The sequence below is a fragment of the Podarcis raffonei genome, chromosome 17 (assembly GCF_027172205.1).
Source record: "Podarcis raffonei isolate rPodRaf1 chromosome 17, rPodRaf1.pri, whole genome shotgun sequence".
In the NCBI taxonomy this organism is placed as follows: Eukaryota; Metazoa; Chordata; class Lepidosauria; order Squamata; family Lacertidae; genus Podarcis; species Podarcis raffonei.
The window spans coordinates 28,102,886-28,127,433 of NC_070618.1; the positions used below are offsets into that span (position 1 = coordinate 28,102,886).

The 24,548-nt window shown below is 43.3% G+C and overlaps 1 protein-coding gene across 3 annotated transcripts in view; it reads left to right on the plus strand.

Annotated features, from left to right (window-relative positions):
* Window positions 1–24,548, plus strand: part of KANK1 (KN motif and ankyrin repeat domains 1) — a 127,208-nt gene that overhangs the window by 60,313 nt on the left and 42,347 nt on the right. The window contains exons 1-2 of one of the 3 annotated variants that reach the window (XM_053371164.1): window positions 14,469–14,567; window positions 14,997–15,111. The exons of 1 other annotated variant lie outside the window; for it this stretch is intronic. In XM_053371164.1, the coding sequence (XP_053227139.1) occupies window positions 15,075–15,111 (37 nt within the window). In that variant the 5' untranslated portion in view covers window positions 14,469–14,567; window positions 14,997–15,074. Of the gene's footprint in view, window positions 1–14,468; window positions 14,568–14,996; window positions 15,112–24,548 lie in introns of those variants that run through there. One more of the 3 variants, XM_053371165.1, reaches the window with a different exon arrangement.

Sequence of the window (24,548 nt, forward strand, 5' to 3'; positions counted from 1 at the left end):
GAACTGTGTGAGGAACTAATGGAGGAAGCAATTGACATGGGAAGATTTAAACAATATTAATCCTACTGTGGAATGACAACTGAATAGGCAAAGGTTTTGCCATGCCTTCAATTAAGATGCGTTGACAGGAAGCAATTAATAAACAGATTTGGGACTACTTCTGGCTTGTAGAGCCCAACCCTTCATTGTATTGTAATTCTGCAATGGACTTTAATTGGAGGGTGGCTTTAGTAGAAAACAACTGAGTGCCCACTTCCAGTTTTACCAAAAGGCCTCTAGCTACACACCTGAGAAGATTATGAAGTTTTGCTAAGTCTCAGAGGTCAGAATTGCCTTAATATTCAAGCTGTTGTTAAGTCAGTAGAAGGAGTTTCATGGAAACCAAGTTGTCCTTCTCCCCTTCCCCAAAGTTGCCTGTTACCCCTGAAAACTCCCTCTGAAAGTTAAGGAGACCCTCCTGAGCAATGTGATATGTGGAGCGAAGGGTCTGCTGGGGAAGAGGAGACCACCAAAACCCCAGCCAGATTTTGAGCAATTTCCCAATTCCTTTAGTAGTCCTGCCATCCTGCATGTTTTAGGTTATCTCCTCACTCTTCAGAGAGTCTTGGGGCTGTCTTGGGCAGAAAGATGGGACAGGGAACTCAGAGCAGTGGCGTAGCAAGGTCAGGTGGTACCCGGCGTGGAAAATTTCTTGTCACCCCTCCACACATTGAAGTTATTATTTTTTGCCTGCAAAAATGGTTTGACTTCATTTTTTATTTTTTTGCGGAGCCAAGGTTGTTGAGCAATTTTTGCGCAGCCAGAGCTATTTTAGCGGAGATCGTGTGCCTTGGAGGAGGAGTCTTAACAGCCGGCCATCATCTGAGAGAGAGCCAGCGGGCGGACCGTTTCGGCAGCGGGAAGCCTGCGCATGCCAAAGCCACAGCGTCTCCCGCAGACGTTGAGTGCCGCACAACATTTTGTCACCCCCCTCAGAGGTGACACCTGGGGCGACCGCACCCACCTTGCTACGCCTCTGACTCAGCGGTTATAAAATGACATTGATTCAGTTAACTGACATTATAATTCTTGAATGCAGCAGAAAAGAAAGCAGATTGCTGGCAGTAAGGACCTAAATTAAACAAAGGTGGTTGATTAACTACTAAAATAAAACAATTTTATAATTTAAAACACTCCTACAAAACACACCTAGCGAATTTCAAACGCTGCTTCTGAGGTCCTTTTTCACATGCTTCCTCTGTGTGAGGTCTGGAGGGTGGCAACACAAGAACGGGGCCTTTTCTGCAGTGGCTCCCCATTTGTGAAATTCTCCCCCCAGTCAGGTTCTCCTGGCACCTTCATTGTGTATTCTTAGTTGGCAGGCGAAAACTTTCCTCTTTAGCCAGGCCTTTGGCAGATTTAGATCTAAAGCCCTTTTAAAATGTGTTGTGGTTTTGTTTTTATTGTGTGTTTTGTGGGTTTTTTTAGTGTAATTTTATGTTGTGAACTGCCCTGAGATCTATGGGTGTAGGGAGGTATAGAAATTTAATAAATAATGATAATAATTAGGTGTGGTGACATCTGAAACTATATCCTCCTTTGGGTGGGAGCTGTTTTCTGTCTTCTAGAAGTGGATTAAAGCTCAACTTTCAGCAAGCTCTCTGACCTGTTGCTTCACTTTTGGTCTCCATTTTAGCAACCTAGTTATCCCTATAGAAAAGCCAGACTATAATTCCCTTTAAAGCCGGCAAAATGGCTGAAATACTTGGCTCCGGCACCTCTTTCCTTCTTGACCATGTTTTCTGGAGTGCTTTGCATATGAAAGAACCTCTTTGTGAGTTGTATGTATCAACAGCTTTTAATTTTAAGTTTTAAACCTCTTGTGTAAAAAGTACAGCTACTTGCATAACACAGCTAAAATGCCAATAAAGTAAGAAAAACTAATAGGAAAATAAGAAGGCCTATTTTTAAGATGGGGGAAACCTTTCACAGGAAGTGAACATAAATAATTATCACCCGTAATTGTGAGAGGTTGTAAGCAAAGTGACTTTTTAACAAATTTAAGTTTGAACTTAACATACATGGCACATACTGGCATATGAAAATGTCTAAACAGCATGACTAGAACTGGGACTAAGAGAGACTTCTCTTTTTAATCATAGAACTGTAGAATTGACAGGGACCTTGAGGGTCATCCAGTCCACCCCCTGCAATGCAGAAATCTCAGCTACACCACCCAGGACAGATGGCCATCCAGCCTCTGCTTAAAAACCACCAAGGAAGGAGAGTCCACAGCCTCTTGAGGGAGATGGTTCCACTTGCATGTTATATTCCAATATCTGTATTATTTACAATGGATTCTTGATCTCCAAACCTTTATTGATGACCAGAAAATGATTGCTGAAAGTCTGGGAAGTTAGTCAAATTAACCACATGTTGCTTCTAATGTTTTCCATCAAGTGTGGCTTTAGTGACATCACTTGCTTTGTCCTTGTTAACAACAGTCGCCTTCCAACTTCATCAGTAAAACCGTTGCTGGGAGTGGTGCAAAACCTAATGTGGCCATAGGGGTGGGATCCAGCTGAGTGGGGCGGAACAGTATGGTAAAAGATAAAGGACCCCTGGACGGTTAAGTCCAGTCAAAGGGGACTATTGGGTTGTGGCGCTCATCTGGCTTTCAGGCCGCGGGAGCCGGTGTTTGTCCACAGACAGCTTTCTGGGTCATGTGGCCAGCAGGACTAAACCACTTTTGGCGCAACGAGACACTGTGATGGAAAGCAGAGTGCATGGAAACGCCGTTTACCTTCCTGCCAGAGCGGTACCTATTTATCTACCTGTACTGGCATGCTTTTGAACTACTAGGTTGGCAGGAGCAGGGGCCGAGCAACGGGAGCTCACTTTGTTGCTGGGATTTGAACTGCCAACCTTCTGATTGGCAAGTCCTAGAGGCTTAGTGGTTTAGACCACAGTGCCACCCACGTCCCCTGAAAGGGATGGAGACGGGAGGGATGTGAGGATGGGCTGACAGAGATTTGCAGGATTCTGTGTTTTATAAGCCGCCTCCATCCTATTTAAATACCCCAGCCCCTGGCATGTTTCTTCTCATGCCAGAGGAAGTAGTGGCTGTTCTTAACTTGTTTCTAATAGCAGGGATGTTCCACAGGTCGATCGCGATCTACTGGTAGATCCCTGGGAGGTTTTGGTAGAGTGCGGTTGATTGCTGGGTCCCTTTCTGTAGCGTTGGTTAAATTGAATGCGGGGGTCCCCTTGCCCCCCCTCCATTCTCACACGATCTGTGGAACGGAAGCTGGAATTTAGTGAGCAAGGCTGTTTGTTTCCCCAGCAATTTGTTTGTGAGTAGCTGTTCCTTTTTCTCCCTAAAACCCCAGGGCTTTTCTCCCTAAAAAAGCTCAACAACTTGACCTTAACCCCCCAAAAATGGGGGTAGATCACTGCCAGTTTTTAATTCTGTAAGTAGATCGCAGTCTCTTGGGAGTTGGCCACCCCTGTCTTATAGGAAACACAACACCCACTAGACAACGTCTGTTGCTTGTCTTTCATATTCCGCTGCTTGGACACCCCGTGCACCAGGGATAACACAGAACGGAAAGGTGGCGATTTGGGCTAGTTGTGATGAACTTGTCCTTCTGGGATAACGCCAGGAAGATCTGACAACTACACCTTATATGTATTTGGGATATAATTAGAATTGTGCCTTCAAAGTTTGTGTTTCTGGAAGACCTATGTTACCAACCTGATGCCCTGCATCCATTTTGGACTGCAACTCCCCTGCTGTCTTGAACTGCTATGGTTTGTTGTCCAAAACATATGAAAGGCACTAGGTTGTTGGAGGCTGCTATAGGAGATGTGATTTGCTTTTCACTTAATGTTGTTCCAGAAATAATTCTTAAAACTTTATATAGAATTTTCCATTACACTGTGAACGGTCTATGCATAGCCCAATTTAAAAAGAAAAGAAAAGAAACCCAATCACACAAAAAACATTTACAGTGGTGCCTCGCAAGACGAAATTAATTCGTTCCGCGAGTTTTTTCGCCTTGCGATTTTTTTCGTCTTGCGAAGCACGGTGTCGGGAAAGTTTTGGAAAAGCTTCAAAAATCACCAAAGTCTTTAAAAACCTCAAAAAAGGCTACCACACCGCGTTCTATGAGTTGCTCCTCGAAGTCAAGTCGCAACTGTATTAATGGTGTTAAGAAAAAGGAAACAAACTTGCAAGACGTTTCCATCTTGCGAAGCAAGCCCATAGGGAAAATCGTCTTGCGGAGCAGCTCAAAAAACAAAAAAACCTTTCGTCTTGCGAGTTTTCCGTCTTGCGAGGTACCACTGTACTCAAACGCAGCACTTTGGTTGCAGTGCATAGCATGCAGAATCGCAAAACCTTCAGCCTGTATTTATCATCTCTTGATGGGTCAGGAAGGTCTTAGAAAGATCCTGGGAGTGGTGTGGGTTAGATCTGGGATGTACGGTTGGCATACCTCAGGAATGCTTGCCACATTGGAGAGAGAACATCTTGGATTTTGCACGAGCTCTTCATGTGGTGGATGAGCTTATCTATAAATAAATAGACTCAAAGCCTGAACCAAGCCCTTGTATGTTCCCTTCTACAATTTCTCTTCTGCAGTTTGGAAGGCAAGTACCAGGTCCCGCAACTTGCACAATAGCATCGCAAAATCTCCTGCAGTCTTGTTGTTTTAATACTGTTCTATTTCTACAGTTGCATTCTGCCAGCTGTACAAATTTAGACACACGTGTTTCCTATTTTGACTGTGGAACTGCACTTTGTTAAGTGAGGTGCCTCAGTGATTGTTTTAAGATAAAGCTGGAGCATGTTGGATGAAAAAACAGTGTATAAACTTTTAACAGGCTCTGGTCTTTGCAGAGCTGAAAATCCCAACTTGGGCCAGAGCTGTGTGTATGGGCGTGATAACTTTTGTTGAACCAGTCAGTGGGAAGAATTCAGTGTTGTGCTAAGTTGATCTTTCCATCAGTGCAAGCTTTTTCTTCGTGAAATAAATTTATATTAGTTTTCCAGTATTGCCCCAATAACAGCCCAATTATAACAATAACAATTAATTTCCTATTAATACACTTTAGTTGAAGTGGTCCCTGTGTGCCGGATTTGATGCATTCATCATCTTACATTACTGGATTCCATGCTCTTATTCAGGCATAGGCAAACTCGGCCCTCCAGATGTTTTGGGACTACAACTCCCATAATCCCTAGCTAACAGGACCAGTGGTCAGGGAAGATGGGAGTTGTAGTCCCAAAACATCTGGAGGGCTGAGTTTGCCTATGCCTGAATAAGTGTATGGTACTACAGTGGTACCTCGGGTTAAGTACTTAATTCGTTCCGGAGGTCCGTTCTTAACCTGAAACTGTTCTTAACCTGAAGCACCACTTTAGCTAATGGGGCTTCCCGCTGCTGCCACGTGATTTCTGTTCTCATCCTGAAGCAAAGTTCTTAACCCGAGGTACTATTTCTGGGTTAGCAGAGTCTGTAACCTGAAGCGTCTGTAACCCAATGTACCACTGTAGTTGTTTTGGAAGACGATCATCAGGCATCCGCACAACATGACCAGTCCAACAAAGTTGATGTTGAAGAATCATTGCAAACACTAAGTGGCAATGTTTTGGCCAGAAATCTTTTACCAGCCTTACTTGGACAGAACCTGAGACATTCTGCCTGCAAAGCAGTTGCTCCACCATGGAGCCTTTCCCCCCAAGCCAACAGCAAGAACTTACCCCAAGTGCATTTATGCTCACATCTACATTTCACAGCCATGTCTAAATTATAATTTAAGCCCTACATGTTCCAAGCTAAAGTTAGAGCCCACTTAACTTCTACTGACAAGGAGAATGAGGTGTGTTTAAATAGCGGTGATCTTTTCCCAATGCCATCTGCTGCTTGAAACTTGGTTTCTCATGAGGTAAATGAATTCTGAGCACCTCGTGGAAATAGCTCTCAGTGGTGCCTCCGAATAGGTCAGCTTGCTTTAGCTCTCCTGGGATAACTTTTATCTATACTTAGAAGAGAGTTAGGGCTCCCAATCTCAACATTTGAGAGTGTCATTTTAGTGCTGTCCTTTCTTTCCTAGCATTTTAATTTTTTTTAAAAAAAACACAAGTTTGAGTGTGATGGCAGCAGGTAAGAAATTTCTGATCATGGCTGAATACTGTTAAAATCTGCATCAACTATATGATGTTTTTATAAAAATGCACTCTTTCTATATAGACTTCCGTAAGTAAAGAGTTAAAATTACAAGCTACTGTTTAGTGCCAAGGAAGAGACTGCTTTAAATTGCACATAGATTAACTGGAGGTATTAAAAATCTGTTCCCCATTTTCTTTCCCTTTATAAAGGAATAGAATTAAGAGGTACAGAATTAGAAAGGGTTGCTTATGTTAGTTTAAGGTACTAGCATGCCTGACTTGCGTAGGGTGTATATGAATAGCCACCATGTGGATTTTTATATATTAAAAAAGCACTCCAAGGGAATGAATTAGTTCTCAGCAAATAAAAATCTGTTCCTCATCTATACCTTAAAAAAATAATAATTCTGCTTTACTGAAAATGGTAGTCCTCTGACTTGGTTGGACTTCTAGAGAATGTCTTCATTGTATGGCAATTTATAGGGTTCCCAGATGTCTGTCAGAGCCATGCCTTTTGTCATTGGAATTAGCATTTTGGGTTTTAATACAATTTTGCAAAATGAGTTCGCAAAAACTAGCTCACGTGCCCTTGCCTAGGTGTGCATTTGTCACCTGAAAGAGGAAAGGCGCCAGTTTTACAAAGCTATCTCTATCTGGAATGCCTGGAGGCTGTCTGTAGTCCCCGTAGCTGATTAGGATAGCAGGTATGTAGAGTTAGTTTTAAATACAAAAAAATCAGAGCATCAACAAAATTACTCAGTTGTGGAAATTGAATTACAGATTGCCAAAAATGAAGTGATAAAATGTTGTGTATGTGCCAAACCTCAGACGTTATGTAAATATTATGTAGGGAACTAGGATAATTTCTTGCCAAATCTAGTCAACAGCCTACCAGATCTGCATCCATGGTACCAAGGGGACTCCACCGCGCTCTCTCTCTCTCTCTCTCTCTCTCTCTCTCTCTCTCTCTCCCCCTCCCCTCCCCCCACCCCGTTCCTCTCCTCCCCCCATCTGTTAATCTAAGGTTATTCCCTTCATTGTTCTTGTTCCGATTACCTCTGGCATCCTGTTGGATTTTCATTAAGGCTTCTTCCATTTAGCATCAACCACTTGGTACACATGTTTCACTCACTATGATTAGAGAAAGCATGATTTTGAAATCATGTATCCGATGAATTACTGCTTTGGGAAAATTACTCTACAGTGGTACCTCAGGTTACATACGCTTCAGGTTACAGACTCTCCTAACCCAGAAATAGTACCTCGGGTTAAGAACTTTGCTTCAGGATGAGAACAGAAATCGCGTGGCGGCAGCGGGAGGCCCCATTAGCTTAAAGTGGTACTTCTGATTAAGAACAGTTTCAGGTTAAAAACGGACCTCCGCAATGAATTCAGTACTTAACCCGAGGTACCACTGTATTCCGAACTTAAAAATGGAAAGCGTAATGCTGGTGGTCAACAAAAGAGGTTTAAAGACTGTCTCAAGGCAGATTTTAAAAAGTGTAGTATAAGCACCAACAACTGGGAAACACTGGCCTGCAAGGGCTCCAGTTGGAGACCAGCCTTCACCAAAGGTGTCATGGGCTTTGAAGACACTCAAACTCAGGACGCAAGGGAGAAACGTGCTAAGAGGAAGGCATGCTTGGCAAATCCACACCATGATCAGCCCCACTCAGAAACCAATGTCCCCACTGTGGAAGAACGTGTGGATCCAGAATTGGCCTCCACAGTCACTTACGGACTCATTGTTAAAACTGCGTTTATGGAAGACAATCTTACTCAGCTACAAGGGATCTCCAAAGAAGTTTGTTTTGGGGGAGATCGGAGCTCTTTTGGGGTGAAGCAAGTCTTCCCTGAGGCACATTAAACTGAACTAAGGTCTCCTGAAGCTGATGGTTAAGGATGCTAAGTTTAAAAACAATAAAAGAACCTATTGTAATGCAAGGTCACTTTTAAGGAATGGAATGTGAACTAGAAGCAACCAGGAAAATAAAGCAGCAACAAGAGGAAACTTTGGACGTGCCAAGAAGGGAGTGCAAGAAAGCAGTGATTGGAAAAGGTGTATTAGGTTTGTCTTAATTTGTGGCTGATTTGGTAAAATTTGGAAAGTCAATGAAAACAATTTGGCCAACAAACAACAACAAAAGACAAGGTGCTTTTGGAAAGGATGTAGATCAGCTGAGCAGAAAACAGCAAGAAAAGCCTGGAACTGTTTTTCATTCATAATAGCTCCCTTACACACATCTCTTATTCTTTGAGACAAGACAGGCAGTTCAAAACAATGTAAATCAGTTTCTGAAATACTGAATCTTGTCTTTGGTGGGCATCCAATATGCTGTCTTATTTTACCGTTGTTAGCCGCTCTGAGCCCAGCTTCGGCTGGGGAGGGCGGGATATAAATAAATTTATTATTATTATTATTATTATTATTATTATTATTATTATTATTATTATTTATTATTATCATCATCATCATGATCATCATCATCATCATTATCATTATCATCATCATCCCCATCACCCCCCCAATAGAGACTTCTAGGCTAGTTGTAAAAACTGTGCTGGGTGGAGTTTTTTTCTAAAGCATCTGGTCTACTTGGTAAGTCAGCAATACATTGGTACCTCGGGTTACATATGCTTCAGGTTACAGACTCCACTAACCCAGAAATAGTGCTTCAGGTTAAGAACTTTGCTTCAGGATGAGAACAGAAATCGTGCTCTGGCGGCACAGCAGCAGCAGGAGGCCCCATTAGCTAAAGTGGTGCTTCAGGTTAAGAACAGTTTCAGGTTAAGAACGGACCTCCAGAACAAATTAAGTTCTTAACCCGAGGTACCACTGTACTTATGAATTTAGGAGACTCGGAGGTTTTGGGTGGGGGAGTAGAAAATTTTCTGTCCAACATCTCTGGGTAGAAGTGAGGAAGCTGAGCTGATGGACTGAAATTTAACGACTGGCTTTTTACCAACTAAGAGCTGTTGGACTACACAAGTATAAAGCACATATAGATACTTCATAGAGTAAATTGATACTTCAATTTTTTGTGAACAACTTCATGAAAGCTATTGCTGTTTTTGGGGGTAGTTGCGCCTCTGAAGTAAAGATGTGAACCATGCAAAAAAAAAAAAAAAAACCCAAGAAGAATCCATGAAATCTTAGTTTCAATGTTTAGTTTCAATGTTTTTACATAGAAAGCATGAATTTGTTTTGGTGTAAAACCACACACTTTGAACCCCTTTTCTGCTGAGTAATTAGCTGCGCAACAAAAATATTCCATCTTTATTCCCTGAACTGCGCTAAGAACAATGAGCTTTTATTAAAAGGTTTTTCTATCTATCAAATATTGGAAGTAGCAGTGTATCCAGACTAAGAAAGTTTGCTAGTCTTGTGGATTGGGCTTGGCGAGTGTTGCATTGCAATTAAATCTGCCCTTTTGAGCTGAACTTTTGTTAGGAATAGGTGTCTGATTATAGCTTGGAATGTACACAAATATACAGGGTGCTCTCTGAATAGTGTGTTAGCTAATATCAGCACAGAGCTGTAGCCTTAGCTCTTAAATAGTTTGCCAAATGTAATTTGCTGGAGCTTCCTGTGTGGCTGAAAAGACAGGACACTTTGTCCTGACTCAGAGATTTATCATTGCCGTCTTCAGAGCCTCTTTCTACAAGTAACTTTTTGAAAAATGATGCACACTGACAGTGGTGTGAAGAGTAATAAGCAATTTGCCCAGTACCAAATGTCACAAGTGTTGTGACCTAGGTCAGAGGTCGCATTCAGCCTGCACAATATAACTACAAATTATGGACCTGACAGATGCCAAGCCACATTTAGCAGAACTGTACGTTTTCCAGTACTCTTAACCTTGAAATGTAGAAAATTCCAGCTTGGCACTTGATAAGAGGGTGGTGGCAGTGGAATCATACATAATGGTTATCCGTATCATAACTTCAATAGCATACTTGAAGAGCCAGTGTGGTGTAGTGGTTAAGAGCTGTGGACTCGTAATCTGGGTAACCGGGTTCGCGTCTCCGCTCCTCCACATGCAGCTGCTGGGTGACCTTGGGCCAGTCACACTTCTTTGAAGTCTCTCAGCCCCACTCACCTCACAGAGTGTTTGTTGTGGGGGAGGAAGGGAAAGGAGAATGTTAGCCGCTTTGAGACTCCTGAAGGGGAGTGAAAGGCGGGATATCAAATCCAAACTCTTCTTCTTCTTCTTCTTCTACTTTAATGCAGGTCACTTATTACTGAGCTGCAAGTTGATATTTACGGCAGAGGGAAGGGAATGCAACAGCAATTGCTATTCTACTTTATTCTCACGGTGAACAGATACCAAAATCGCAGTGGTCTTCAGGCTCTTTCAGTTGCATTTCATGAGCTAAAATGGGGACGATGCCTTAAGAGTTGGTGTTTGGGTTCAAAAAACAACCTTTCATTTCTAAAAGAATGTAAACAATGCTTTTTACTGTTTGTTTCTGTGATGCCTTTGCTGTTATTCTGCAAGCATTTTCCTGTGCTATAAGTCTGTTCTCATAGCTAATGAAAGTTCGTTGAGATACTTCATTTATTGACACAATAAACAAAGAATGCAAATAAATAAAAAGTTTTGAGTATATGCAGGGTCTATGAGACCATAGCAATCGCTGCTTAAAAATTGCAATCCATAATTACAGTGTAACCACTAGTTCATATCATCATAAGTCTTGTAACATTGCATATTGTTGAAGCTCTGTAAATGTGAGTCTGCCATCGAAACGCTACAAACAAATCTCAGCTCTGTTTAAAATGCCTCACTCCTAAAGCTCCTGAACCCAGAAGGGAACACCTGGGCCACAGGGATGTCATCATCAGCTGCATGTAATGTTAATTATATTCTTATGCAGTAAAGTCAAGGGCAGACACCCCCAAACTCGGCCCTCCAGCTGTTTTGGGACTACAACTCCCATCGTCTCTAGCTAACAGGACCAGTGGTCAGGGATGATGGGAATTGTAGTCCTAAAACACTTGGAGGGCCAAGTTTGGGGATGCCTGGTCAAGGGATTTGAACTAGACATAGCCCTACGTTGAGTAAACCCACTGAACTCAGTGGATCTACTCTAAATACGATGAAGTCTTGAATTAAGCCATAGTGGTACCTTGATGTGGTTTGGGTAAGCTATTCCTGACATGACTGCCCACTTTCCTGCAAGCCATGTCTGAAGGAGTCCCTTTCATGGCCTGCTGTGGGAGGTTCCAGGGACTGGTGTGTCTTGTTTTTATCGTCACTCAGGGTTACATTTTAAACACTGTACTCTGGCCAAGTGCCCAGAAAAACATTTTCATGCAGCGACTGGCAACTTGGGGAGGCTGAAATTGCAGATTAACTAAAAGTTCCCACTGATGAATGAATGGCCCACGTTAGAGCCATTTCAGTTCTCAGGCTTTGGCAACTTTATATAATCTTAACATTTCACTTACCTTAATGCTTACTCTTCAGAAAAAGCTATTGCATGTGGTGTCTGCCTACCCCTGGCTTTTGCTGAGCTTTTCTAAAGCATGTCACATATTACCCTGTCAAAATAAATTTTGAAAATTGTCCAGTAGCACCTTAGAGGCCAACTAAGTTTGTTCTGGGTATAAGCTTTCATGTGCATGCACACTTCTTCAATCACCCATCTCCTTTTGAGAAAAACCCCGCCCCCCTCCCACTATATACAAGGGTCAGTGTACAGTGGTACCTCAGGTTAAGTATTTAATTCGTTCTGGAGGTCCGTACTTAACCTGAAACTGTTCTTAACCTGAAGCACCACTTTAGCTAATGGGGCCTCCTGCTGCTGCCGTGCCGCCGGAGCACGATTTCTGTTCTCATCCTGAAGCAAAGTTCTTAACCTGAAGCACTATTTCTGGGTTAGCAGAGTCTATAACCTGAAGCGTATGTAACCTGAGGTACCATCTGAAGAAGTGTATATGCACACGAAAGCTTATACCCAAAACAAACTTAGTTGGTCTCTAAGGTGCTACTGGACAATTTCCTTATACTTTTATTTATTTCGACTGTGTCAGACCAACACGGCTACCTACCTGAATATATTACCCTGGTTATCATCACATCGTTTTTTTAATCCTCATATTGCAGATGAAATATTGAGGTAAAGGAAGTCTGTTGGCTTTGCGAAAGGCTATCTAGTGAATCTGAATTTTGCACCGGACGGCTGACATTCACAGAGTAGTGGTTAGATTGACCATGTACCACATATGTCCATAGCGCACCCTGCAGCATGCATGGTGGATACATGCATTATATTTTTTTGTTTCTGTAGTTTGTGCATTATAAGGTGGGCTTTCCTACGCTTAGAATCAGATATATGCATTTATACTAATTGCACGAGATGCAGTGCAGGTAAGCAGCCTAAGTCAAGGTGAAGGGGCCTCAAGCCTAGTCAATGGTAGCTTCTGAATGTGTGGTTTAGGCACAGGCTTAACTGTGGGTTAAACCACAGAGCCTAGGGCTTGCCAATCAGAAGGTCAGCGGTTTGAATCCCTGCGACAGGGTGAGCTCCCGTTGCTCAGTCCCTGCTCCTGCCAACCTAGCAGTTTGAAGACACATCAGAGTGCAAGTAGATAAAAGGTACCGCTCTGGCGGGAAGGTAAACGGCGTTTCCGTGTGCTGCTCTGTTTCGCCAGAAGCGGCTTAGTCATGCTGGCCACATGACCCGGAAGCTGTACGCCGGCTCCCTCGGCCAAGAAAGCGAGATGAGTGCCGCAACCCCAGAGTCATCCGCGATTGGACCTAACGGTCAGGGGTCCCTTTACCTTTACTAAACGGCAATAGGTGGACAAAGGACCTAGTAAGTCCCCTGATTTTTTATTTTCCCTTTTTCTTTTTCTCAAGACTTTCATCATCTATGTGCGTTGCTGAATAAGCTTTTGCCTGTATGCGGAAAAGAATTTTGTTCCAATTTTTGACAGTCCTGTCAAGCCATGTCAGTACCGAGACTCTTGGCACATTGACTATTCAGTGTTTGAATACAGAATAAAGAATGCTTTCTCCCGCCTTGAGAGCAGCACCTAAACTTCTATTAGCAAATAGTACTTCTAACCAGTCGTTACTTGTTTTTGCATTTGCCCTGAAGTATTCAGAGCACAGTAATCTCAGGCAGGTATGAAACAAGCATGTAGGAACACAGGATTGGTAAGGGCAGAAAGCCTAATTTTCTGAGAAACAAACTTTCTTCTAATATGCATGCTCTGTGTGACACCTTCTAAACTTCAACATACACAAATATATATATATATTGTGTGTGTGTGTGTGTGTGTGTGTGTGTGTGTGTGAGAGAGAGAGATATTCAGTACAGTGGTACCTCGGGTTACATACGCTTCAGGTTACAAACGCTTCAGGTTACAGACTCTGCTAACCCAGAATTAGTGCTTCAGGTTAAGCGCTTTGCTTCAGGATGAGAACAGAAATCGTGCGGCAGCAGCAGGAGGCCCCATTAGCTAAAGTGGTACTTCAGGTTAAGAACAGTTTCAGGTTAAGTACAGACCTCTGGAATGAATTAAGTACTTAACCTGAGGTACCACTGTATATACATACACAAGGCTGAACACTGCCTGCAAATTGCAAAGTTATATTTTTTGCAGATCAGTTTTCCTTCTTGGTTTAAATTCCCCTTGATTGGTTTAAATTACAGCCACCTATTGCTGGCTAGATAAATGATGCTGAATGATAAAACAAGCCCCACGTGGTTTAATCATTGATGTGAGAATGATAGCGCCATGCAGCTCGCTGCTTCTGAATCTGCACTGCGAACATAGTGCTAGTGTGCAGTTCAGTTGTATTGGTCCTGTGACATGAATACAGTTGTGCCCAGAAGCAGATTTGGATTTTCCAATCCATTTTTCGCACTTTGGAACTATTGTGGCATAACATCATGCTCTCTCACGAACAGTATTGGCAAAGTACATTTCTCATGCTACTGTCTAGGTCCTTGGGGCCTGTCTGTAATTTTCCAGTCTATAATTTAGCTCCCCTTTGCTTTTATATTTCAACTAACACATTTCAGTCAGATTCCGGTCTGGACTCTAATGCCTTTCAAGCAACCTAGAGGCAAATAAAAGTGACGTTTGTTAGTCCAAATTGAAGTTCTTTCCTCCTTTATGTTCATGTAGACTCTTTGTATTTCAGGGCTTCGTTGTTACAATCACTGCCTTATTGATTTCCCCTCTAATCAAAGCCAAAGCCATGCTTGTGTTACTTCATATTTGCTGTAGAGGATTTGTGGTCTGTGGTGTTTACCAACATCTGTGTTCAGTTTGCTCAGATATTTTCATCTTTCTGCATAGCTGTCAAGCGTCCTTTATTTGGCAGGACAGTCCCTTATCCCAGCACCATGTCCCGCTGCTGTCCCTTATTGATGATGTCCCTTAAATAAGCTACTGAAGGTAATGGGGCCCTTTCTATGTCCAGCTGTCCTTTGTCAACAACAAATTGTTGCTGGTTTTTTTGTGCTGAATATATGCTATATGGTAATTTATGGACCTAACAGGTATCTAAAGCCATTTGCACGCAGCAAAATATGTATTTTATCAAAGTAATTGTTGATCCCTTATTTTGGCTGCTGGTCCCTTATTTTCAAATCTGTAAATTGACAGCTATGTCTTTCTGTTAATGGTGTGCCTGACAGTAACGCTTTAAGTCACTTGATTTTTGAAACTCACACTCTTCTGTATTACTATTTTTAAAATGCATCAACCTATCCCATTTTCTATGCTTAAACTTGAGGACATGGGCCTATACCTGGTGATCTTTATAATGAAAGTCAACTAGTTTTGGAATTGCAATATTTTGATTACCTTTTTTCCCTCTTGCAGGTTGCATGCCTGATTGGATTTGATGCTTGATTTGCATGACTCCTAACAATCAGTTTCTGGATTTGTCACTCAGCAAGCATGGCCCAGCCAACAAATATTAATGGCAGCTCCACAGGTAACTTTTTGCCTTATGAGAAGTAACCTCCCTAGTATAGCAAAGCTATACTAAGCCTATTATTCAGGGCATTTTTTTTAAATGTTATATTCTTAAAATGCTGTGTATATGTTTATCCCCCCCAAGTATTGAAATAGTATCATGAAATATCTCCCTACCATGTGGTTATTTCCATGTCAGGTTTGTCATGTCTGAATGGCTCATGCATGATGTCTGCATCCAAGTTATCCGGTGTATAAGTTGCATAACTGATAGCAGCAAACTGGCTTCTGTTTTTAACAAGAAGCAACAAATGACCTGGAATCGTTAAGAGAACTGCAAGTAGGGAGACTTAGGGCACCATTATGAAGACTTGCATAACCAGAGTTAAACAGAGCATTCCTGGTTTTGTTTTTTCCTTGCCAGGAACAGAACATTTCTGTCAAAGGAAGTCCTGTAAAGCTCTATCAGGCTTGGAATCTTTTCATTGTCATGATTCCCTCCCACTTGTGACATTATCCTTTTGCAGAGGTGCAACCTCTAGGGTCTGAATGCATTTACTGGGTTAGAAGGAGGAGTCTGTACAGGCTATGTACAAATGTGTTGTTGTTGTTTACAACATTTCTATCCTGCTTACTATCTTAAAAATATCTCTAAGAAAACTGAAGCATCAACGGACAACGTAAACAACAAAAATATTAGAAAAACACACAGTTGCACATAAAAATGTTACTTTGATACAAAGTTAGAAGTTCATTTTCTTTCTGATATACCCTTCCCCTCAGCCTCTGGGTTCCCACCCAGGGTCCAAACAAACGTTGCCTTCCAAATGCCCATGGGTCCTTTTTTCGTTTGTGCATAGCAGTTTGCAGTTGCACAACACCTTTGCATGAAAACTGCATTGTCTATACACACAGGTCAACATGTTTTCAAACTAGTGTGCAACTGTGTCCTCTGTTCCCCTTCTCTCCATTAGGCTTTCCACAGATAAACATTCTCATATTCACAGTCTTTTGGAAGAGAGGTGCTGGGACATGATCTGTTAATATGCCTCTATGCAGCGAATATATATCTCAGTGGTACCTTGGTTTAAGAACAGCTTAGTGTATGAACAACTTGGATCAAGAACGCTGCAAACCTGGAAGTAGGTGTTTTGGTTTGTGAACTTTGCCTTGGAATAAGAACATGTTCCGCTTCCTGTTGAGTGTGTTCCATTTGTAAATTGAGTCCCCCGCTGCTATGGGAAAGCACGCCTTGGTTTAAGAACGCTTTGGTTTAAGAACGGACTTCTGGAAAGGGATTTAGTTCGTAAACCAAGGTACCACTGTCTATAGAGGCAGCTAAGATACTACCGTGCTGCTTCCTATTTTGCTTCATTCAAAGACAAGTTGGACCTGGTGCTGGGGCGTGGCGCAGTAATGTCCCAGCAGAAGGTAGCCCTTGAAAACACCCCTGTGCTTGAGAAGTGCATTCTTGGCACAAAATGGATCATAACCGTTCCAGCAGAATGAGCTTTAGATTGACAAATGGTGTGTGACATGGGGATGATGTCTATACAGCACCCCATCAAGGCGTCTGCATCCAGCACTGAACACAAAACTGTCATGTAGTGTGTACACACCAATAGTTCGTGTGCCCCTCCTGTTGCAGAACTGGTTTATGTAGCAGCTTCCTTGTGCACCTCATTGACGACTCTGAAGCCATGCATTTGTGCTTTTTTTTCTTCTGTCTTGGTGCACCAAATCTGAGAGAAAATTAAGCACCGCTAGCTGAATTACCTGATTTTATTATATTTATGTGTCCAACCAGAAAATATGATTCTAGACCCTCCTTCCTTCAGTTGCTGCAGGAAAACTTACTAGGGTAAAGGTAAAGGGACCCCTAACCATTAAGTCCAGTCGTGACCGACTCTGGGGGTTGCAGCTCTCATCTCACTTTATTGGCCGAGGGAGCCAACGTACAGCTTCTGGGTCATGTGGCCAGCCTGACTAAGCAACTTCTGGTGAATCAGAGCAGCGCACGGAAATGCTGTTTACCTTCCTGCCGGAGTGGTACCTATTTATCTACTTGCACTGGTGTGGTTTCAAACTGCTAGGTTGGCAGGAGCAGGAACCAAGCAACAGGAGCTCACCCCATCGCGGGGATTCGAACCACCGACCTTCTGATTGATAAGTCCTAGGCTCTGTGGTTTAACCCACAGCGCCACCAACCAGAAAATATGATTCTAGACCCTCCTTCCTTCAGTTGCTGAGGGAAACTTACTAGGGTAGGATTAGGCAGTTACGATGTTCAAGAAGCCCTTCAACAAATATCCTACTGTAATGTAGTTTGAACTTTCCCCCCTCCTTTCTCTAAAAATGAATGTGTAGGATGTAACTTTAAATTTATAATTAGTAAACAAACATACCAATTTTAGTTGTGGTATCTCAGCCACTCAGGCAATGCATTTTGGGTGAGAATCTACTAACAAATCATGCCAAGTTGAAGTTCAGTGGAAGGGCTTCTGCAATGGGGCTTCCTCGCCTTTCCTCCCTCTGCAGCCTCCCTCCCCAAATAATTGACTTTGGGGGGGCAGTTGGGAGACTCCTCAGAACACACAGCAGAAAAGGAGGATCAGTCTTCTGCCAAGCTTAGTATGCTTGCCCAGGCAGAGTATTTGTAATAATGTGATATTGAATTCCACTTACGGTGTCTTTCCTGACTATTTTGAACATGAAAGATAGGCTTCAACTGATATTTGAACTCTTTAAGTATGGGACGTGGGTGGCGCTGCGGTCTAAGCCACTGGGCCTAGGGCTTGCCAATCAGAAGGTCGGCAGTTCGAATCCCTGTGACGGGATGAGCTCCTGTTGCTCGGTCCCTGCTCCTGCCAATGTAGCAGTTCAAAAGCACGTCAAAGTGCAAGTAGATAAATAGGTACCGCTCCGGCGGGAAGGTAAACGGCGTTTCCGTGCACTGCTCTGGTTCGCCAGAAGCGGCTTAGTCATGCTGGCCACATGACCCGGAAGCTGTACGCCAGCTCCCTCGGCCAATAAAGCGAGTTGTGCGCCGCAACCCCAGAGTCGGCCACGACTGGACCTAATGGTCAGGGGTCCCTTTACCTTTAAGTATACATTTCCATACACACACCCCAAATATATATAACAAGTTCATCTAGCTGTGTTTGGGAGGTATAAGGTTAAAACATATAAAACCAAATGAGAAGGCCAAATTGATTTTAACCCTACGGTCTCCCTTCAGTTAACCAATCATGTCAGCCACAGAACTTCAGTACAGGACACCAGGTTGTGTCAGAGGAGGTGTTTGAAAAGGAACTGGAAGCTCTTTAGGGCTATTAGCTTGGCAGAAGTTGCTTTCAATTTTGGCATTCTGTTCAGAAGGCTGAGAAACTATTTTTTTACGTAATACAGAAGGAATTTTTCCCTTTGGGAGATAATGATTATGCATGGAATTTGTGGGGATGGATTTGCAGTGCAGCCGGAGTGTTGTCTGCAATGTGTTTCTTTATTGGTCAGGGACATATGAAACCGGATCTCTCTGCTTTGAATAATTCACACACCAGTTAGGCTGTTCCACTGTTTTAAGTGGTAAACAATATTGCTGCATGTGCAGCCACGTTACATACGCTGATATTTCTTACGACAAATGCATAAAAGAAATAAAATTGCCCCCCGTATCACATTAAGAGTGGCTTCTTTTTAAAAAAGCACAGCACCCAAACCAAAGGCTAACTAGGGTTCTGCTCTTCTGACACTGTCGGGACTTGCTTTGCATTATACACCCTTGAGCTCCCCGTTCCAACGTGTCATTCTTGGTTTTTTTTGTGTGTGTTTGTTCAGTTCATGAGCATTTCATAATAGCGTTCGACTCCCCGGCACGTCTGGTATTGGTTCTCTGCTGTGCCGGGTGAGGGAGTCTGGTCTCGTAATCCACAACTGGGCGTTGAGAGCATCGGAACAGGTTTCTTAATTGCCCTGTATTCAAAGAGCAGAAAGTCAAGCTAAACAGGCGGAGGGTTTTTCCTCTCCATGCTCTGAATCTATCGGGGCGAAGACCAGAACATTGGCTTACCAATTCCATTGTCAAGAGTGTCTGCTCATGGAGACGGTTGTAGCCCTTCGAACGGTAGGTTCCAGAGGGGTTGCAGATGTTTGGGAACTAATTTCATATGGTGGTGAGCAATGAGTTGTCGATTACACGTTTGGGGAGTAGAGTTTTTCATTATGTGTGATCTTCTATTTTAGCCAGCAAGACTATACTGACTGGAATATGCAGGCAGGTTTTGAATTTCTATTCTGGCACTTGTGTTCCATGTGCTTTGCACGTTGTGTTGTCAGAACATAGGGACGTGGTATGTGTTTGTGTCACTGTTGCTTTGAGGCAGGATTAATGGCAGTCGCTTTATTAGGCATGTAAGCTAAACAAGAACATGCTGTTAATAAGTCAGTTTTATAAGATTTGCAATGATGTTGGACACGTCTCATGCATACACTTAAAAGTTTCCTTAAATTTTGTAAGTTGAATTGGAGTAGATGGTGCAGCAGTAATCTGTTTAAAGATCTTAATGCGTGATGCAATTTTGATTTATTTTGATTTATTTCAATTAATCCTGGCAGTGTCACATGTAATGTGGTCTACAATGGACCATCTATTCAGAATTCAGCTGGAACCTTCATGGATGCCTTAAATAAAGGGGCAGGAATCTCCAAAGTGGACATATTTGGGGTGGGGAGGAGGGGACCTGTTTACTTGGACTACTTATGGCATGTGCTTGGAATATCTGATATCACTTCTTGCTGTGTGTGATATGATCCTAATTGAATTTTGGATGTGTTCTAAAGTGGAGTTAAATCTAAATATAAACATTTTAGTATCTTGTGCCCAGTTAAGCTTTCTTTTGCTTATTCGGATTGCTCCTGAAAACTCGTGTACACCTCTCCTCAAATCAATTTTGATGCTGCAAATGTCTTTAGTTACCACTTGGACTGGCTCCATCTTGTGGTATACCACATTAAAGAAAGTGAAAAGGTTTCTCCATAACCAGGCATTTGGCTGTTAAAGGCTTTATAGGTTAAAACCAGCACTTTGAATTGGTCCCGGAAACTCGCCAGCAGCCACTTCAGCCAGGACAGAATTGGTGTAATAGGCTCAAACCATCTTGCCCCAGTGACAAACCTGGCTGTTGAATTCTGCACCGGCTGGAGTTTTCGAACTGTCTCCAGAGACAGCTCCATGTATAACACGTTGCAGTAATCTAACCTAGAGCTTACCAGAGCACAGATGGCAGAACTTAGGCTGCCCCTACCCAAATAGGGGGGCAGATGCCAAAGCTGATGGAAGGCATCAAAATTGTTGTTGTTGTTATATTATATTTTCCCAACCACTCTGGGTATCTTCCAGCAAAATATTAAAAATAATAAAATGTCAAACATAAATGTTCGCGATACAGGGCTGCCTTCAGATGTCTTCTAAACGTTGTATAGTTCTTTATCTCCTTGACATCTGCTGGGAGGGCGTTCCACAGGGCAGGTGCCACCACCAAGAAGGCCCTCTGCAGTTCCCTATAACCTCACTTCTTCCAGTGAGGGAACCGCCAGAAGGCCTTTGGCACTGGACCTCGATGTCCGGGCTGAACGATGGGGGTGGAGATGCTCCTTCAGGTATACCAGACCAAGGCCCTTTAGGGTTTTAAACACCGCCACTTTGAGGGAACTGCCAGAAGACCCTCGGAGCCCGACCTCAGTGTCCGGGCTGAATTGTGGTGCACCAAATTTTGGACTCAAGTGGTACAGTCTAGATTTATGCCACCACATTCTGCATCATAGGGTCTCTTTCTGAGGGACTAGGCTAAAGGGTTTATTCATGAAATAACCTTGAGGATACGTGGGAAGCAGGAGCGAGCACCTCTTCCATGAGTTCATGGTAGAAGAAACAGTGCCCTAGGTCATGATACTGCAGTTGGAAGATGTCTGTAGTCAAGGTGGGAGGTGAAGATGACGATGGGGACCTAGCTGAAACCATCCATGGTTGGTTGTGACAGGCTGGGAAGGAGCAATTTAGGAGTGGAGCTTTTACACTGCCTTGCAGCAATATGTGGCTTGCAGAAATTATGGTTTTGTTTTATGAGGTGCAGGTTTATAGAGAAGCTCCCAGTGGCATGCACACTTGAGACTACAGAAGTGCTGGGCCTAGGCATTATTTTCTGCCACTTCTAACTGTGTCTCCTGGTCAGTTAGGTTTTTTACTTCCAAGTTTGTTCCCTGTTTGAAAAGCTAGCCGTTCCCTGAGGAGGAGGAGACACGTGGGCAAGTTGGGGCAAGGTGCTGTTAGTATTGGGGAGAGGCCTTGGAACGGGCCATTTAGAAATCACCTTTCTAAATACAAATTGGTGTTGTTGCTTTTTTAAAAAAGGGTAACTTGGGTTCTTAAACCTGGAAGCATTACCGTAGTTTTTGCTCCAAAAGACGCACCAGACCATAAGGCGCACCTAGTTTGGGGAGGAGGAAAACAAGAAAAAATTATTCTGAATCCCAGAAGCCACAACAGCAAGAGGGATCTGGCTTCTGGGATACCGTGTGGCTGTTCTGGCTTCTGGGATAACCGTGCCAAGCCTCTTCAGGGCAGCGGGATGAAGGCTCCCCCTGCCTGAAGAGTCTGCGCATGGCTAAGGCAGAAGCCAGGACGGCGCGTCGCTGAAGGGGCGCTGCGCCGTTTTCCCTCTCTGAGAGGGAGAACTGCGCAGCGCCCCTTCAATGAAGCTGGAGAAGGAACAGAAGGAGTCCCTTCTGTTCCTCCTCCGGCTTTGCATGACTGGCGCATCACTGAAGGGGTGCTGCACAGTTCTGCGCAGAGAGGGAGAACTGCGCAGCGCCCCTTCAGCGAAGCTGGAGAAGGAACAGAAAGAGACCCTTCTGTTCCTCCTCCAGCTTCCAGGACAGAAGGGGCTCCGTTCCTCCTCCTGCTTCGCTGAAGGGGCTCTGCGCAGCTCTACCTCTCTGCGCAGCGCCATTCGCTCCATAAGACGTACTCAACATTTCCCCTTACTTTTTAGGAGGAAAAAAGTGCGTCTTATGGAGCGAAAAATACGGTATATACAAGTCTGCATAGGGCACAGAGGGGCACATTTCAAGCTGAAGAAAATGCTAAAGAATGTAAAAGCCATTGTCTTCCCACTTCATTCTTCCATAGTTATGTTTACAGCTTCACACTTATTTTAATAACTCCCCCCGGTTGTCTTTCCTCCTCATATCTTTCCCTCTTTCTTGCTTCTCTTCATTCTCTGGGAACCTGGGAAAGATGCTGAAAAGCAGCTATAGAGGACACACCCTCCTGCTTGCAAGAATTTCAAAAGCATGTAGGTGTATTAATTAACTTGATAGCATCATTTGCCAAATGGAGCTGAGAAGGCACCTTTTGAAAATAGTTTGGGGCATTTTTCGTGAAAACTCAGCAACAAAGAAGAAAGTCATCCGCGTTTTTAGTTTGTTGTCTCCATATAGAACTTGTTCGAAAGATGGTCTGAAGTGACTGTCAAATCCTTTGAAGATACTGTATACTATAATATTTAGTGCTGTTCACCATCATAAGAAAACTGTAGGTACACAGTGGATTCTTTTTACCAGCTAAGGAATGAGAGTGCTCTATAAGCACAAAGGCAATATTCGCACTCCTGTGGGAGAGCCCCATTTGTGTGTGGACACAACCTTATACAACTAGTTTTCAGCCTTCAGATTTAACTTTGCAATCTTGATTGCATTTTAACTCCGCTTTGCCCAAAGGTTGCAAGAATCTTGCTTTGTAGCTCACTGTGAAGCAGATCAATATATAGCTGATCTTATCTTTTTAAGCCACAGAGGCTGGAAATGTCCAGCTTGTTTAGAAAGCTATCAGTCTTTTAAAGACCACGATAAATCTCCATCAAGATTCTGATTACCTAATTAAGGTGTAGTATTAATCTTAAATTTGGGGAGGTGAAGTGTGATGATGATGACGGATTTTATTATTTGCACCCCGCCCAACTGACTGGGTTGCCCCATATACTCTGGGTGGCTTCCAACATACAGTCGTACCTTGGGAATCCGTTCCAGAAGTCTGTTTGACTTCAGAAATGTTCGGAAACCAAAGCGTGGCTTCTGATTGGCTGCAGGAAACTCCTGCAGCCAATCGGACACCCCATCAGATGTTTGGCTTCCAAAAACAGTTTGCAAACCAGAACAGTCACTTCTGGGTTTGCGGCGTTTGGGAGCCAAAACCATGGAGAACTAAGCTGTTTGAAAACCAAGGTACAACTGTATATAGAAGCACAATAAGACTTTACACGTTAAAAAGCTTCCCTATACGGGGCTGCCTTCAGATGTCTTCTAAAAGTTATATTCTGTAGTTACTTGTCTTTTTGACATCTGACAGGAGGGCGTTCCACAAGTTGGGTGCTACTACCGAAAAGGCCCTCTGCCTGGTTCCCTATAGCTTCACTTCTTGTGGTGAAGGGATTACATGAAGAAAATGAGGACCAAGTGAATGTTGTTCTACAGCATAGTTCTGCAAAAGAATGTTGGCCCGTGAAACTTCAAAATACCCTGGGAAACACCTGGGAAAATGCACCCGTCCCCCAAATTTTAACGCTGTAGAATCTTCCTACTTTCTTTGTACTCTCAGCTCTCTAGTAAAAAGAATTGACTCATGCACTCAGTGAGTTTTCTGTGGGCTGGAATGATGACTGTAAACTTTCCCAGGCAGCTTCCACTGGTGTTTCCAAGCACTGAGCATTCAATGTTGCTCTACTTGTTTAGAGGTTAAGCAGAAGTGGAGGCTCCCAATTACTTATTGCAGGCGTGCGGGAGAGAAGAGGCCAGGCTTGTTGACCTCTCACTGAAACAATAGTTCAGAATGGTACATATGAATGCAGCCCGTGAATTATCCAAATCCTGTGGAAATTCTTTGGAACATGCAGAAGAGTCATACCCCGACCAAGTCCATTGAGACTACTCCCAAGTAAATGTGTACAGGATGGCAATGGAACTAAGGGTGGGCTCCTGGCTGCTGACGGAACTTCTTCATTGTACAGTAGACTCTCTGGTTACGTTACTTTTGAGTAATGTAAACTTCAGGTTGCGAAAACTGCAAACCTGAAAGTATTTTACCAGGTTTCGCCGCTCGCACATGTGCAGAAGTGCTTTATCGCGCTGCGCGTGTGCACAGAAGTGGCACCTCTGAATACGGATTCTTCAGGGTGCGCACGGACCCCTGGAACGAATTAAATTTGTATCCAGAGGGTCCACTGTACAGTGGTGTTGTGAGCTGCATCCCAGCCCCATAGCCTAGAGGAGAGGTCCTAGGAGTCCAAGGAGGTGAAAGACGTGAGAATAGTCAGTTCTAATGCTTTATTAAAGAACAGTATAGACTTACAGCCAAAGCAGCCTGCTAGTTCCCCTTGCTCTTAGAAGCGCAAGCCTGCAGCA